Raw genomic sequence first — 18,034 nt, 5'->3', positions numbered from 1 at the left:
ACAATTCATGATGTAAGATATCTCTGTGGAATAAAATGCATGCACAATTTTTTTTTGCTTGCAGAACTGTGCAACTTTATGTGGAGGCAAAATTATAGCCACAAAATCAGAGTGAGAAGCTCTTTAAAAATCAGGACTTTTGTCTCCCATTTCTTGATAGATATAATTGGGGTTAAAGTAACTTAAAGGACTTAGCGGTAAGAGGGCAGCTGGGGTCCTGAGCAAGGTGTGTGTGTCTGTGGGGCTCAATTGGAAGGGGCGGGGCTTCAGGTGGAAGGGGCGGGGCTGGGGCCAGGAGCTCCCAGCTGCCGCCACTACCCCGAGGCTCCGGTGGTGATTTAAAGGGCTCAGGGCTCTGGCCACTGCTGGGAGCCCTGGGCCCTTTTAAATTGCCGGTCCCTGGGGAAGCTGCCCTGGTACACTGGACCGGACCAGCTCACTTTCACCTCTGGATTTAATCCTCCACTGTAGATAATTTGCCAAGAACATGGTTGTTTGGGGATTGAGAGGTGTCTATATGGATGATTTTCCTAGCATTCTTCTTACTTTCATTATAGTAACAGGAATATAGAGCCAACTTATCTTGGCTCTGATTATCTGACATGGACAGATAACACTTCTGTGTTCCATAAGTTCATCCAAATAAGATCACTGAAATACAGTTGGAGAAGCATTCTGATGTTTTTTCTGACCCAATTTAAACCATAAACCACTAAACACGTCATGAGAGAGCTTATTCTCAGTAGATTCCCAGTTCCATTATAGACTGTAGCTGTTGAGATAAGCTTTGCAGAACCCAGGAAGACACACACATATCTTTAGAGGTTTGTCCATCACTAGCCATCACTAATATTCTTTAGTCCAGGGGTCGGCAACCTTTCAGAAGTGGTGTGCCGAGTATTCATTTATTAATTCTGATTTAAGGTTTTGTGTGTGCCAGTAATACATTTTAATGTTTTTAGAAGGTCTCTTTCTAGAAGTCTATAATATATAACTAAACTATTGTATCTAAAGTAAATAAGGTTTTTAAAATGTTTAAGTAGCTTCATTTAAAATTAAATTAAAATGCAGAGACCCCCGGACTGGTGGCCAGGACCTGGGCAGTGTGAGTGCCACTGAAAATCAGCTCACGTGCCGCCTTTGGCATGCGTGCCATAGATTGCCTACCCCTGCTTTAGTCACTTGGCAATGCAAGGTTATTTAAATAATATTTGTCTGAAATCTGATGGAACAGCTATTATAGTTTTCACTTAAAGTTTTCACTTAAGGCCTGATGCCACGCCTACTGAAGTCAATGGAAAGACTCCACTTTACTTCAGTGGGCTTTGGGTAAGGACTTAAAGCTTCCAAATTCATATTTATGAACAGCAATATTTTTGAAAAATATTTTTTAAAAAATTTGTGGAGTAATATTATTGTATTGTCTCCCTTAGTGCACGGTGACCTGTGGCCGAGGCTTACGTTACCGAGTGGTATTGTGTATTGACCACCGTGGCCAGCATGTCGGGGGATGTAATTCACAACTTAAGCTACACATAAAAGAAGAGTGCATCGTGCCAGTACCGTGCTGCAAACCAAAAGGTGACTGGGACTTTGTCTGCGTGTGTTATTGTTTTGCATTTTTGTTAACAGAAGTAAAGGGTCTCTGGTCATCTCTCCCAGAAGTGCCAGAAGCTCAAATTTGCCAGGACTTGTTCCAGTGTTGGCAAAAGGAAATGCTGTTGCCAACTGGTGGAAAGAAAGGTATATGTGTGATTTTTTTTTTTGCTGATAACATATCATGTAATGAAAACAACAAGCGCTCTACATTAAAATACATAAGTTAAATAGGGGGGAGGTGGGAGCAATACATTAGATGCTGGGGGATTGCTCAATAACATTTTCAATGGGAAGAGTAATATGTTCTTAGAGCTTATGGTACATATAACCATGGCCCTTGTTCCTCTTTATTGACAGCTCAAACTACAGAATTCTGCATGCAACATGGAAAAACCTTAAATAATGTCCATGCTGATTTCCCTCTCCTCTTCTTTTCCACTTCATTTTTTTAAAATAATCTTTAGTGCTTAATGACATGGATTAACAAATGTCCTTTAAAAATTAATTGAGGAATAAAAGGGAAATAAGAGGAAACAAAGAGCAAGAGGTATGAGAAGATATAAAAGTGACATTTTCTATTCCATTCTTATCTCATATGTACAATAGATAGGTAGGTAGGTAGATAGATAGACTTCTCTGTCTCCTGTCCCAGTCCTGGTCCCTCAACCTTAAGGTTGGAAGTCTTTTCAGTCTTTTCATATTTACTGGAAAAACTTGTTGGGAATATAAACAACTCAACAGTAAGCTTTACATAGTAAAATGAATAGGAAATGTAGTTAAGTGCTATTGAAACCCAATGACTTACCACAAATAAGTTGGTAGAGCAGGATATTTTGAGGTTTTAGGGAGTTCTCCAGGCAAAAAACCATCAAGGGACAAATACAACAGAATTCTCTAAGTCTTGCAGCAAAAATGGTAATGAAAGTATTATGGAACTTCAGGGGACCTGCAAGGAGAAGAACTTGATATGAATGTGCTGTGTATCTGCACAGTCCAAAAGGAGTTTAGATAAAGTTCTTTGAAGTTTCATTCTTTTCAGTACATGGAGAATATTTTGGAAGACTTCAGAGCTCCTTCTCTGAAGGAGAGCTTCTCAACCTTTTTGTGCTGGCAACTCCCTTTGGACTTTAAAAAAAAAAAGTTGTGACCCCCGCTATCAGAAAAAATTGTGACCCCTTACCATCAGCCCCATGGGATGTGGGGCTCCAGCCCCTCCCTGGACCACAGGGCTTCAGCCCTGTGCAGGGCTGAAACATGTAAATTAGCTTTATGTGGCCCCAGGCAATTGCCCTGCTTCCTACCCCTTTAAGCCGGCCCTGCTTGAAGTCCCATTTCCCCCCCCCCCAAAAACAAAACAAAACAAAACTTGATCCCAGTTGAGATATACTGGCTTAGGCAATCAAGAGAGAAAGTGTTTCACATCCAAGTTTCTAGTTTGAATCCAGTCCATCTATATAATGATTGAAATTTGTTACCCTTTGACAATTCTTCTAACCATATATGGTGAGCTGGCATTGCCAATCTATTACTTCAAGATTTGGGTGTCCACATCAGAAAATAACATCATCGCAATTGGCACTAACCAGCTGCACTTTTGGGAAACTCAGAAAAGAAGCCAAAGATTGAATGGACATGGAGACTGAATTACTGGTACCTTCTCACCCACAGAGGTATTCCTGCAGGTCAGGGTTTAGTAACAATGTCATAACGGTATGGTGGAAGTTGTATTACTGAATAAAAGATTTGCAGTGCCGCCTATTTGGTACATTTCTCAAATAGTAAACGAATATTACAAGGCAAACAAAATGTAAAAAGAGAAGCGTTTACTTATCTAAATTATAAATTTTACCCTATAAAGAATTCTAAGATGTTTTATGCTCAAAATTGCAGATTTAGAAATATTGTTGCATTTTGTTTAGTTTTGTCAGAATAAGGAAAAGGCCAGGAATAGAAATTGTGATAAGTCGCATTAAATTTGCCATAAATATTCATTCACTTTCTTGTTTAAGTTCTTCCTTTCCATATATAGAGTGACACTGAAGTGAGTAAATAATACAAAATTTGCATTTAAAATGCCAAAAATTATTAATAAAACAAAGCAATGCCAAATTTGTTCTTGCTGCAGTTTTCTCACCTCTTGATGTAAGACCTGCCAAGCAAAATGCCTGCTCAGGTGCAGACAAATCAAATGGAATATTATATAAACACTTAATGAATAGAGATTAAGGCAGTTGTCAGTCTCAAAAAGTAACGGCAAATACTTCAGCTGTAATATGTGTCACTAGTATTAATTTCCAAAATCACAGTGTGGGATAACAGTAGAAGAAAAAGTGGTTTAAATAACAGAGATGGGCCTGTGGGCAAATTCAGTTCCAAACTTCTCTAGAGTTCAGATGTGGATTTTTGGATCTGGGCTTTTTTTTTTGGACCCAACTTTACTCAATGCGCTATGTAGACATTAATGTGCTGAAGTGAATAACACAATATGTATTAAATGCTTCTGAATTTGATGGAATGAATTATGTTTTTTCCCTACCAGAAAAAATTCCTGTAGAAGCTAAACTACCCTGGTTCAAACAAGCGCAAGAAATAGAAGAGACCAGAACAGCATCAGAAGAACCAATGTAAGTTCCCCTTTCTGGGTGGAAAAAATGTTGCTGATATATTGTACAAGTCAAGCCTGTTGTCACGTAGATGGATTTGGCATTTGATGCTTTGTGGGACTGGGCTACCTTGTGAGCTATTATTGCTGGTCTTATACCTTGACTGCCTGGCGTTTGGAACAGCGGTCTTGAATGGCATAGAATATATGGGCCAGATTGATGGCTCCCTATGCATCAGTGGAGCAATGCAAGGGGACCTTAATTTAGCCTTGAGAGCTGTTGAGGATTTCCCCAGTGTGGGAGAATCCTCAGCTGATGTAAAGCAAGTGTAGACTGCTTTAAGCCAACCATTCCCTCCCTCTCAATAATGTAATGATTGTGTTGGAGTTGGAGAGGGGCATATTGCTGGAAAGAGAAATACCCCTATGCCCCCCCCCAAAAATATTACACACCATGCTAGTGAATTGAGGGGAGTTAATTATAATTATCTGAGCCATTCAGAAGATGTTGCTTGGGCCACCCACCACTTTGACCCTGGGGCTGAGAAACAGCATGTGCATAACTGACATTTCCTTGAGTCCAGCTCTATTCACACCCAGTGGCGGATTAACAAATTTGCCTCCCCTAGGCCCTCAAAAAATTGTCGCCTCTCCTCCCACCCCGCCAGCTCACCTCCGGTCCCCCACGGCAAGCCTGGGAGGGAGGGAGGAGAAAGGGAGTTGCAGCGCGCTCGGGGGATGGCGGCGGTGCAGCGGAGGTGAGCTGGGGTGGGGAGCAGTTTCCGCCCTCCTGCCGGGTTACTCCCTGCACCCATGGGCTCCAGCTCACCTCTGCTCCGCCTCCTCTGAGCGCGCCACTACTTGCTTCTCCCTCCCTCCCAGTGCTTTCGTGCGACAAGCCTGGGAGGGAGGTGGAAGGAGGGAAGCGCAGCGTGCCTGGGGGAGGAGGCGGACCGGGGATTTGGGTAAGGGGTGGAGTTGTGGAGGGGGCGTGAGCAAATTTGCCGCACCTGCAAATTTGCCGCCCTAGGCCTAGGCCTTGTCGGCCTTGGTGATAATATGCCGCTGTTCACACCCCTTTAGTTCAGTTCAGATCTCCGATGCAATGAACATTCGTAGAATCACCTGTGTGGAGAATAACTAACTGAGAGCTGTGCTTATCTCCTTCATATATTTTAACTCCAGCAGGTGTTTACATGGGTTTCCAAGGCATTCACTGTAATGTGTTGTGTTTGGGCCAAATTCTGCTCTTATTTATAATTATTTAAATCTGAAGTTACTCAGATGAGCTCAAGATTTACACCACTGTACCTGAGAGCAAGAATATGGGCCCCTAATATTTTATTTTTCTTCTGCTACTTAGCTATTCTTTATTTTGGCTCATACATATTAACAGGTGCCATTAAGAGTGATAAAGTATTTGACACCTGCACTGGCTCACAAAGGAAAACTCCTGCCAAACAGGTGTTACTTGCACTATTATGCTACCTGCCATTGGAAATTTTTCATTGACTGCCACCTATGGCCAAGAGTTGACTATTTGTGAGTGGTTACCCTGCCCTCTAAATTGGTGGCCATGAATGCAGAGGCCACGTGAGAACAAGGCCATGATAGAACAAGGAGCAATGGTCTCAAGTTGCAGTGGGGGAGGTTTAGGTTGGATATTAGGAAAAAACTTTTTCACTAGGAGGGTGGTGAAGCACTGGAATGGGTTACCTAGGGAGGTGGTGGAATCTCCTTCCTTAGAGGTTTTTAAGGTCAGGCTTGACAAAGCCCTGGCTGGGATGATTTAGTTGGGGATTGGTCCTGCTTTGAACAGGAGGTTGGACTAGATGGCTGAATTACTGTACGCCTTTTCTCTCAGGTGCCCCGCATTCTGAAAGACACCATGCATTTGGGTAGGTTTTCAGTGCATGCTCTGTCACATCATCTCATTCTCCTGCCTTTGGTCCTCCCTTCTGAGCAATCCTTATTCCCACCTTGGAGACCTAACTCCTGCTCACCTTTCAACCACCCTACCCTGCCCCACCTTCAAGGATCTGATTTTACCATTGTCATAGCAAAAATATCTGGACTTGGGTCCAAAAGGCCCCTTCAGCCACTCATCGTTAGTGAGTCCGTGACACCCCTTTTCTCTACTAATTTTCATGGTGTCCTCAGGTCTTCATACTCTGGGTACTCTGTGCTCCCCTGGGATCCAACTCTATTACCCCAGCCAGATCCCTCATTCACCTACATAAGTTGCTGCTGTCTTCTCCTACCACCACTAGGATGCTAGACCTGCTCTTACCTTATTCTGAGGAGGCTGGCAGGTAAGGGGAATTCAGAAGCCATTAAACAGATCTACAAGTGAAGTTGACCTTGAACAAAAGTAGATGAACTAGAGTAGGCCACTTCCCAGCTAACCTCCTTATTTGAATGAAAGTACAGTATGTAGTACTATGTTGTAACAGTAGAATATGGATTCAAATTCATTACAGTCCTTGAGACTGGCTACTGAGGCCTCCATTTTCAGCAAAATGGAAGGATTGTGCCTTCATTCTCTCTCTCAGCTTGCCCTTCAGTTACATGAACAGTACTTTGCAATTATGATTTGTCACAGCACCTTTTGAATCTTGTATTCTATCTGATCTGGCCTTTTCCAGCTGGAATAAGCTTTTTTGGGGTCAGAGCATAGGGTCTTAAGGAAAACTGTAACACACGGTTGTTACTTCCCCCAGAGTGAACAGTAACAATAATTCCCTCCTGCTTGGAGTATGTTTAACTTTGCTTTTGTAGTTTATACGTGACACAGTATGACAACTTCTAGCCCACCTCTGGCTAGCATAGGGTTTACAATTTCCTTGGTACGTTGCCACTTTTAACTTTATTTATTCTTTTATCAACCAAACTAAAACCACAACATGAAATCTCAGCTCCTAGTTCATCCTTTTATTACAGCTGTCTTTTGTGCCTTCAGGCGATATTTTAGTTGATAATGAATAAGGGAATAAATGCAGCTGTGTTTTCAAACCCCACAAACAGGGGATTTGCCAAACCAGGAAGACAAATACCTCTGCCGCTGTGGTCTACCACGGCTGGTGTCCTGAATTTACATAGAGGGTGAATGTTCAAAAGCCCTTTTTTATTATTATTAGGAAAATTTAAAAATGACTGCTTGTAAAGCAAGGCCAAGAAAAATGTAGTTTTGACCTTTTTAGTTTTTAGTTGTGGAATGTGATGACAGTTGATACCCATCATTATTTTAAATGTTCCTCCCTTGAGCCTTCTTAGTTACAGTAGGATTCGCAATGAGGCTTCAGCAAAATTTTACAACCTTTTCTTTTAATAATAAGTTAAAGAAATAGACACCTCTGCTGCCTTTTCCTTTAATAACTTAGAGAAATAGAGGATAAATTTAGAATGCTTTCAAAAGCTGGTATGTTTTCTCAGCAACATGAGAACATCAAAAATAATTGTTCACTAGGTTTGTATAGAATTGCATTTACTAAAACTGAAATGTGGTGGGGACTTTAAGGTTCCTATTCATTGCATTTAAAAAATTTCTCCCATTTGTGCCCTTTTTATTTTAAGTACATGTATTTCAGGCTTTCTTGCAGCCTCTCCACAGAAAGATGGTCTTATATTTTGCCCAGTATGTAACCACTTAACATGATAAAATCTGTGGCTCTGGATTTTAAAGAGGTGGTTCAGTGATGGGCAGGACTCCCAATGTTTTAGAGGTTCTATTCAGATAAGCACCCAAACATTTAGATGATTCTGAAAATCTTATCCAGTCTCCTTGGGTCTGCAAAATTGGACTGGAAATATCAAAAGAACAACCTTTCTTGAGGGATTTTGACATTTCTGGTCTCAACCCAAATCAGAAAGTGCAGGCATGGAAAAACTAAATAATAATGAGAGAAGTTAAGTTTTCCAGATTTTCTGAAACACAGAGAAGATTGAGTTTGAGCAAAGGTTTGGGTTGACTGTTGCCTTATCTTTACCAATTTTCTCATCAGTAGTTTAGATTACTGCTTCTTTTTCCCAGCCATCCCAACATGGCCCTACTGAACACCCCATTAGATCACGATTGGTGGGCCTGGCCTCCACTGCATTGCACCTTGTGTTTGGTCATTTACACGTGTGCAAAGTGTGCAAAAATCATCAGGGGCTGCTCTAGACACCAGCAAAGCAAGCACCTGCTTGGGGCAGCCCATTTGCAGGGGCGGCATGGGAGTTGAGAACCAACAGGGGGCTCTGGGAGCTGTGGTTCCTTGGTTAGCTCCCTGCCTATAGAGCCAGCCCTAGAGCAGGGAAAGAACTACATTTCCCAGCATTCCCTTGGCCACTACCAACTGGAAAGGAAGGAGGGGGACCTCATGCGGCAGCGTGCTGTGAGTGCTGTGAATGGTAGGGAGACCATATTTTAACATTCAAAAAACAGGACACTCCAGGGGGAGGGAAGCCCCACCCTGCCACCATCCACTCCCTCCGACTGCCCCCCACAGAAACCCCAACCCATCCAACCCCCCTCCCCCGCTCCCTGTCCCCTGATCACCCCCTCCCGGGACCCCTGCCCCTAACTGCCCCCAGGACCCCACCCCCTATCTAAGCCTCCCTTCTTGTCCCCAACTGCCCCCTCCTGAGACCCTCCCCAACTTCCCCCCCAGGACCCCACCCCCTACCTGTCCCCTGCCAAACCCCTGGGACTCCCATGCCTATCCAACCGCTGCCTGTCCCCTGACTGCCCCCCCGAACCTCTGACCCATCTAACCCCCCCTTCTCCTTGCCACCCCGAACCTCCGCCCCATCCAACCCTCCCTGCTCCCTGTTCCTTGACTGCCCCTCCGGAACCCCCTACCCCTTCTCCAACCCCCAGCCCCCTTACCGTGCCACTCAGACCAGCGTGTCTGGCTCCGCGCAGCTCCAGACATGCTGCTGCATACATGCTGCTGTGCTCCCCCACGGTGCCCAGGCCCCCTCCACCTCCCACACCCCCACACACCCAGCACCTTCCTTCCAGATTTGAACACCTCAAAATTCAGGAGTGCTCATGCTCAGTTTGGGCAGCTGTTACTTCATTTCTCCCAAATCAAATATGCTGATCCACTGTAACTTGCTGTAGAAAAAGTAGGATAAAATTGAGCAAGAAATGCAGTGGTTATTAGGACTGGAATTGCTATTTTCAACAGCCATTGTCTTTTTTGTTTGTTTGTTTGTTTAAAAGGAAGACAGTGATATTGCATTGGCAAATTCCCCATAGAAAGAAAGAGTGGAACAAAAGAATAATAAAGGCACCTCAACTTTTCCTCATTTATGGAGGACAGTCTTATAATATGCATCCAGATACCCTCCAATCACACAAGCTGAAAATTGTTCCACTTTACTGCAGCTCTGTAACCATATGGGAACCAATCCTGTCTGTGTGTGTTTTGTGCACATCCAAAATTCCTGCTGAATGACCCGCCCTGGGAGCAAGTTACCAGTGACCTAGGGCTGCAGCCGAAGGAGGGTGCAGGTGGGCGGGAGGAGAGCCCAGGGCTGGGGCGGCAGGAGGTGTGTGTGGGGGGGCACTGGTGGGGGGGAAAGGGGGAAGCCCAGCGCTTGGGTGGCAGGGGGTTTGTGGGGGGGGGGGGAGAGCCCAGGGCTGGGGCAGCAGGGAGGTGCAGGGGGGAGCCCAAGGCTGGGATGGGGGGCAGCCAAAATTTTTTTTGCTTGGGGTGGCAAAAAACCTAGAGCCGGCCCTGCAAATCATAATGATAGCATTTTACCCCCACTTTGCACAGATGTAAGTGATTGCATGAGGTGGTAAGACAGTGGAGAATCAGGCCTCCTGTGACTTGCATAAATAGCTTTTTCAATTTGATTTGGCTGATTGTTTTTTTAAGCATTCATGCAAATCACTATGAACACATCTTAAAAACTGGAGCCTTGTCTATGAAATTCATTAAAGGCCTCAAAAAACCTTCAGACTCCTAAACATTCCATTATAAACTACTTGACAACTTGCAAGGGACAATAACTTGAGAGTTGCTTTGATGCTACTTAATCCTGATCTAAACTCAGTCTGGGCCTGTTCCCATTGAAGTCAAAGGCAAAGTTGCCAATGTCTTCAATGAAGAAGTATCAGGCTCAATATGTTGCCAAGTGAATGCCGCATATGCCACACAGTGAAAAATATAGATCCTCTGATGTTGGTGGATTATTCCTTTTTACTACCTCAGTCAAACACTGAAGGTAAAGGACCATAATTTCTGCTTCAGGCTGTGGATTTAGCTAATTAATACAAAACTGGCACCTGATCCAGATTCATGATTTAGACAGAGCTCTGCATGATGCCCAATCAGCTATATGCACTCATTTTGTATTAGTAGTCTCCATTGGCTTTTGCTTATTTTTAGCTATTTCAACTACAGCTTACCTTTGATGAGGTCATCAACTTGAAAAGAATTGCTGTAATATGGGGTTGTTCTAATTAACCCTACAGTCATGTGATTTGGTTTAGCAAATGACAAAGTAGAAATTCAAAACCCATGTTTTAATGTTTTTAATCTTGAACTTTGCTATGAAATCCCATGCACAAATATTCAACAGGAAACCCACTAGTACAATATAGGTCTGGGGTAAGTCAAGGAATAATTGCTTAGAATTTTCTGAGTTTCTTTATAAATTCTATGTATGTAGAATGTTACCCAAATATGGTTCTTTTTATGGAGAGAAGATCAGAATTTTGTCAAAGCATTATGCACGATTGCCCTGATCCAGCAAAGCACATAAGCATGTGTTTAACTCTAAGCATGTTACTGTCACGCTGATTTCAAGGGACTACTAAGGTGCTTAATGTTAACCACGTGCTTATTGTTTTGGAGGATCTGGGCCATTTTTGACATAGCTATCTAGATATTTTATGTGGCTCCCTTTGGACCTTAACCTAGCCTTTATTGAAGTTATGAGGTAACTTTCGTTGTTAGCAAGTTTTCCCTTTGCTGTGTACTTCAGGGTTTCTCATTCATAAGCAGCTGGCTGCTGTCAGACAAGTTGCTGGACTAGATGGACAACTAGTCTGTCTCAGTATGGCATTTCCTATGTCTCCTGTCACTGCAGCATAGGAGCACCTGTAATTTGTTTCCGGCAATACTCTTCCAATGTAGAAGATTCTTTTAGTGCACTTCAAATGTTGTCAAACCTGTGATATGCTGAACACTTTCAGTTCCTGTTGACTTCAGTAGGAGGTGGAGGTCCTCAGCAACTTTCCGGATGTACTCAGCACCCTCCAGAATCAGGCCAAAGTTTGGGATGGTTCCATTCAGGTAAACGTAAAAAAAAGCCAAATCTTGACAAATTTGGAAATCATTATTGGGCAGAACTTGTCGGGGAAGTTCAGCAGCAGTTTCTCAGGGGTGATCAGCTTCTTCCTAACCTGTATTAGCTAGTTCTCTTTAGAGAAGGGGAAAAGACTCACTCTTCCCTCTTCTCCACAGCAGATGCTCTTTGGAAAGTAGCCCAGAGGCCTAGTGGGAATATATCTATAGCATAACTACTGTGTTATTTCCTGCTCTTGTCTCCTCGTGCCTCTCTGCAGTGGCAGAAGGCAGTTGGCTTGATATAGTAGTCTGTCCACAAACTCTGTTCTTCAGATTTAGCAACACTCTGAGCTTGAGCTGAGAGTATCAACCATGCTGTGTAGGTGTTGTTTACACTTAGAATAAACACAGAGGTCTAAACGATGGCTTTGTCTCAGTCTTACATAACTGGCTGCTTTTAAATTTTAATAAATATTTCTCTGCAACAGAGCAATGGATTTTTTTAATTGCAGAAAGGAGAGGAAAAGCTGTTGGAACAACTAGATGTCTAATTTGGGTCCTAAAAAGGTGTCCTTTGCTGATATTTTAGGAGATAATAAAGAAATGTTTTTATTTCCTCTGACTGTTTCATGTAGATCTGCTCCAGTTGGAAAATTTAAAAAAAATCTGTATATTTCTTTCACCAAAGTGTTTGGAGCCTTAAGAAAATGACTTATGCAATTACGTATTTAACTTGTCAAATTATCCACAAATCCACCCAAGATGATTTGTGGAATTCTACCCTATTGCAATCGTCTAGTTTTGAACATTAATATCTGACATAATAAAGGCCCTTGAAGTAATAGAAGAATACACATTTTTTTTTAAATATTACCTCTAGTCCATATATTATATAGAATGCATTTGCTGCAAGACCGATTCTGGTAGATATCTCCTTCTGAATATTACCATCAGCCGATATGTAACTACCAAGATATTTGAAGTCATTCACCTCCTCCAATTCTACATCACATAACACTGTCTTCGTCGAGCTGGCTGTTTTTACTTTCATTATTTTGCTCTTACCGGCATGGATATTAAGTCCTACGCACCTTGCTACTCTACCTACTCTATCAGTCTTCTCTTGGAGGTCCGTCTGAGAGCTTGAAATCAGGGCGATGTCATCTGCAAAGTCACAGTCTTCAATATGACCAGAGGGTCCCCATGCGATCCCTCTTGGCCTATCTTCAGTGGCTTTCCGCATCACCCAATCTATGACCACAAGAAATAGAATGGGTGAAATAACGCACCCTTGTCTAACTCCCGTTCTCACATGGAACCACTCGCTCTGCTGTCCTTCATGGCGAACACAACACTTATTGCCGGCATACATATCTTTGAAGATGTTAATCACTTTCGAAGGGAATCCATATATTTTTAAGATATTCCAGAGAGATGGATGGTGGACACTATCAAATGCCTTCTCGAAATCGAGATAATTAATGAACAGTGGCGAGTTCCATTCAAGAGATTGTTCCATTATCGTACGTAGTACAAATATCTGATCAGCGCATCCTCTCCCACTCCTAAATCCTGTTTGTTCTTCCCTCAGGATCTCTTCTACTGCTTGTCTTATTCTCTGTAACAGAACTCTGCAGAAAACCTTCCCGAGCACTGATAGCAAGTTTATACCTCTCCAATTACCACACAAAGACATATCACCCTTCTTTGGTAATTTCACGATGATACCTTTCTTCCATGCTTCAGGTACCTTCTCTTCTTCCCACACCTTGTTGAATAGCTCCTTTAGAATCCCGGCACTCGTATTCAGGTCGGCTTTTAGCATTTCTGCGGTTATTCTATCTTCACCTGGTGCCCTGTTTGCTTTTGTCTGTCTAATAGCCTCTTCTATCTCTCGCTCTATGATAGGCCCACATTCTACCTCCGTCTGAAAACTCGTTTCCTCTATTTCAACTACCTCTTCAGGATTTGATCTATTTAAAGTCTCTCTAAAATGCTCTGCCCATCGATTGATTTGTTCTTTCTCTTCTATCAATATTCTCCCATTCTTTCCTCTAACCGCTGTTGACCTATTGCTGAACCCTCCTGTCAAAGTCCTCGTGATTCTATACACAGTTCTTGTGTCGCCCCACGCGGCTGCTGACTGTGCCTTTCTTGACAGACTGGTAATATAATCCCTTTTGTCTTTTCGGGCACTTCTTTTCACAGCCTTGTTTTTCTCCATATATTCTTTGTTCACAGCTTTCTGTTGTTCATCCCTTCCAGTTAGCATGCGTAATTTTGCTGTCTTCCTCTCCTCAATGAGTTTCCATGTGTGATCTGAAATCCATACTTTCCGCTCTCTTCTCTTGTAGCCAAGCACTGTCTTGCTGGTCTCTACATATGCCTTCTCGACGTTGTCACAAAAAGTGTTTATATTACCAGTTCGCAAGTCATTTAGAAGTTGAAACTTTTTCGAGAGCTCCAATATGAACTGTGCCTTTACCGGCGGTTCTTCCAACTTCCTTGAGTCGAAAATTTGTTGCCCATAAACTTTCTTCGTCTTTCTCAGTTTTATCTGAAGCTTGCTCAATACAAGATGGTGGTCACCACCTACATCTGCACTTCTTGATACTCTAGTATCCAGCAGTGACCCTCTCCACTTCCAATTGATTGCAATGTGATCAGTTTGGATCCTGGTTTTCCCATCCAGTGATATCCACGTCAGCTTGTGATTTACATTGACATTTAAAAGCAAATTCTGAACTTTTAGACTTCAGAATATTTGGAGGTCAACCATCTTGCAAATGAAAACCAAGGTAGAGATCTACAGGTCGAACGTCCGCTCTGTGTTGCTCTATGCGGCGGAAACATGGAGGACCAACAAGAAGATAGAAAGTCGGCTTCGGGGCTTTGAAGGAAGGTGTCTTAGGCGAATTCTTAACATACATTGGCCACAGCGTATCACCAATGTTGAAGTGAGCCGATTAACGGGCATCAACAATATAGTGGATGAAGCCAAACAACGAAGATGGAGGTGGCTGGGGCATGTGTTGAGAATGGATGCTGACAGACACCCTTGTATTGCCCTACGACGGACACCACAAGGAAGAAGGAGGAGAGATAGACCATTGGGGACGTGGCGAAGGACCATTGAAGAGGAAATGAAAGGTATAGGAATGAAGTGGGATGAAATCTGCTGTCTCGCTCAAGAACAAAATGAATGGAGGAGAGTGGTTGGCGCTTTATGCTCCACGGGGAGTGAATAAGAAGAAGAAGAAGTCCATATATTAACGAGATGTGTACAATAAGATTTAATTATAGTTACTCAGGAGCATAAATACACACTGATGAAAGTGATAGTCCACAGAGCAAGTTAATCTCTTCATCGAAGTTAGGCCTCCTATAAAGATGAAATCTAAATAGCATCCTGTAATGTTCTGCATTGGAGGTGGCTACATTTCAAAAAGTACTTTTCACTAGGTCTATTAAATGTCATCACAGTGATGTCCTGTGGTAGCCCTTCTAGGCAATGTGACTAGAGTGCAGATGTGCTTTTGGCATGTGTATGACGTTGCGTGCCTTGAGAGCTATTGTAACTCGATGTGTAGACCTATATATACAGCTTGGTCTTCTGAGTGCTCCAGGAGTTTTGAGCTACCTTTGGGTATTGTCTTTTTTCCCAGAAAGATGAGTTGCTTTTCATTGCTCCGTCTGACTTTTCTTCCTCTCCCCTACAATCTTGTCTGTTGTCTTTGTTTAGTTATGTGGAACTGTGGGTAGGGGGAAAGTGAAGAGGATGTATTCTTGGGGTTTAATGATAGGATTTGGGTACATTGTGAAACTGTATCTCAGTATAACCCATATTAGTCATCATGTGCTTTGCTAGTATGTTGGCCATATTTGCATTGTTATATTACATTAACTTTTTGTAGCAATATTTTAACTCTACACATACATGCAAACTCATATCAAGTGCAAATTTCTCCTCCTCCAGTTTTCTTTAAGTTGCTGCACTATGATTATTTGCAGGTTTATTCCAGAACCCTGGTCTCCATGCAGTACTACCTGTGGTCATGGCATTCAGGTGCGAGATGTGAAGTGCCGTGTTCTTCTCACATTTACTCAGACTGAAATGGATCTGCCTGATGAGGAATGTGAAGACCCCAAACCGGCAACAGAACGAATATGCCACCAGCCGTCCTGCGACAGTGATCCTGTCCCATACGCCCCAGAATTTTCGCCTGCGGAAGATAGCAGCTTGATTTATGATTGGGAATACATTGGTTTTACTCCATGTTCGGCCACGTGTGTTGGAGGTAGTTTAAACATATTTTCATCTATGGTGTTTAAATTTGACATTGTCAAATAACTGTTTGATATTATTCCAAATTAGTTTACATTGACATTTAAAAGCAAATTCTGAACTTTTAACTTGTGTTAATTCTTTTTACCTTTGATGATAGCATCCAAATGTCCCTTGCTTCCACATGCCTCACAAGGTTGTAATGGAGATAAAATTGGTTTTCTATAAATCTTTGAATGAGAAACTGGTCTGTATTCAGTCAACCAATTACGGAAAGTTTCTGTCAACGTTGATGCAGCAGTTAGTCTTGTATTATCGAAAGATAAGTTACAAGGAATCACTTCAGACTATCAGCCGGTTTATGGGTTTAGATAAATGAAAATATATGTAACAAATCAATGACAAATATGCCTAAATGTTCATTTTTCTCCTAGGAATTTATATGTGCAGTTTCTGAACTAAAATGTGCATATTAACTATTCGCTGTCTTCAAAATGCTGCCATTTTTTATGGTACTGTAGATCTGTGATATGGTAGCACAGGGAGACATCTCTCCAGAAATGGCTGGGATGGAGCTCAAATAGGATGTTGTTTAGGATTTGGTCCAGCGTATCCTTCTGTAGGAAGTCTGTGCCATACATCTGTCTGCAAGTAGTTAGGCACATTCCTCCTTTAGATGTAATCTAATCTCTCAGCCATCTGAAGTACATATTGCTAGACAATGTTGCTAGTGTTGCTACTATGTACTGTACTTTGGAACTGACCATAGAAGTGAGTTATGAAGTGCAAAGTGGAAGCAGTGGAATTGTGAACACACCTGTATGTGACAGGAATGATGACATCAGTGGGAAGCGAAGACAGTTGTACCCACAGAAGAAATATAATAAGTAGAAAAGGGCTGAGCTGCAACAGTTTGGAAGTCAAGAGCCAATCTAGAGTTCATAGAAAGTGGCCTCCTTTGTAGTGGTCACCATCTGGAAGTTTGAAGACAGGAGAAGTTGGGAAAGATGCCCAGATAACTATCCGCATGATGGTAAGTGACCAATATAAAAGCATCTCTTATCATTTAACATTCTTGTTTTATTGATGGCACTGATCCCTAATAATGACAATGTACCTTATCATGGAAAGTGTTGCTTTCTGCCATTCCTCACTTCTTTCATTGGGCATTACAGGAGCTTAGCCCCTGGAGGGTATGACTTATATGTACATATGATTTGTTTGCAGTTTTCACTATGACTATTGTGATCATTTTATCTATCTTCTTTAAAAAATTGAGAAAATATTAAAAAACAATAAGGGTAATGGTATTTTAAATTAGGAACAAGGCTCTCACTAGCTATAAGTATTTTTCAGTTCTCTTGATTTTACTATCCAAATTTAATTTTGTAACATTTAATCATTTTATCTCCATCTTTAATCCATTTTACCAATGCTTCTGGAGGACTTCTCAAACCAACATGTTTTCAAAAGGTGTTGAATTCTCTCTGGTAATTTTGAATTTTGAACATAGAATGGAGGACACATAAGCCAAATTTTCAAAAACAGACTCTCTCTCTCTATATATAGTCAGTGTAAAAACTTACATGTGAAAAATTGTACCTGCAAGTTGACAATTAAATTTTGGAGGCTGTTTTGAGGCCCATAATTTCACATACCAGAAGCAAATAGCTTTTTTTTTTTAAATGGTTAATAATCAGAATCAGGGCCTGATTCTGCTCCTGTTATAGCCAAATGGGAGTTTGGGCATAGACTTCATTGAGAGCAATATTGGTCCTTTGTGATTTAAAGAGGCAATTCAACCAAACATTTGCCTCTGGGTATTCATGAATTGAAACTACTTCGGCATGTAATGCAGAATGTTTGAAATGAAGAGACTTTTCATATGTGTTCTTCAGTCTTCAGTAGCACCTGTAGCCCCACATGTCTAGATGTTCTTCATATGTGCTACTCCCAGGAAATGTGGGAAGTTTTGAGACTATTTGATCAAAGTCGAACAGCAACACCTTTGCTGTTATGCTAGTTAGATAATCATGACTTTGTTCTCCTATCAACGCTGTTCCTCTAGCTGCCTTGGCAAACCCTTTCAAACAGACTAAAAATTACCTGTGGATAAATTAAGAAACCAGACTTCTCTTGTGTTTCCAACTTATTGCAGTGTACTAACTAATGATCTCACTATGTCTATTTTTTCCATTGTGTAGTTCAAAGGACCTGATCAATTTCAGCTCAGTTTTAAGTCCGTATCTCATTTCAGTAAGA

The 18,034-nt window shown here is 42.0% G+C and overlaps 1 protein-coding gene across 7 annotated transcripts in view; it reads left to right on the top strand.

Annotated features, from left to right (window-relative positions):
- Window positions 1-18,034, top strand: part of ADAMTSL3 (ADAMTS like 3) — a 287,105-nt gene that overhangs the window by 210,283 nt on the left and 58,788 nt on the right. For all 7 annotated transcript variants that reach the window (XM_044981169.1, XM_044981163.1, XM_044981164.1 and 4 more), the window contains 3 exons: window positions 1,434-1,581; window positions 4,139-4,223; window positions 15,499-15,785. In XM_044981169.1, coding sequence (XP_044837104.1) covers window positions 1,434-1,581; window positions 4,139-4,223; window positions 15,499-15,785 — 520 coding nt within the window. The remainder of the gene's footprint in view (window positions 1-1,433; window positions 1,582-4,138; window positions 4,224-15,498; window positions 15,786-18,034) is intronic.

Source organism: Mauremys mutica, chromosome 11 (assembly GCF_020497125.1).
Source record: "Mauremys mutica isolate MM-2020 ecotype Southern chromosome 11, ASM2049712v1, whole genome shotgun sequence".
NCBI lineage: Eukaryota > Metazoa > Chordata > Testudines > Geoemydidae > Mauremys > Mauremys mutica.
This window is presented reverse-complemented; position numbering and strand designations above follow the sequence as displayed.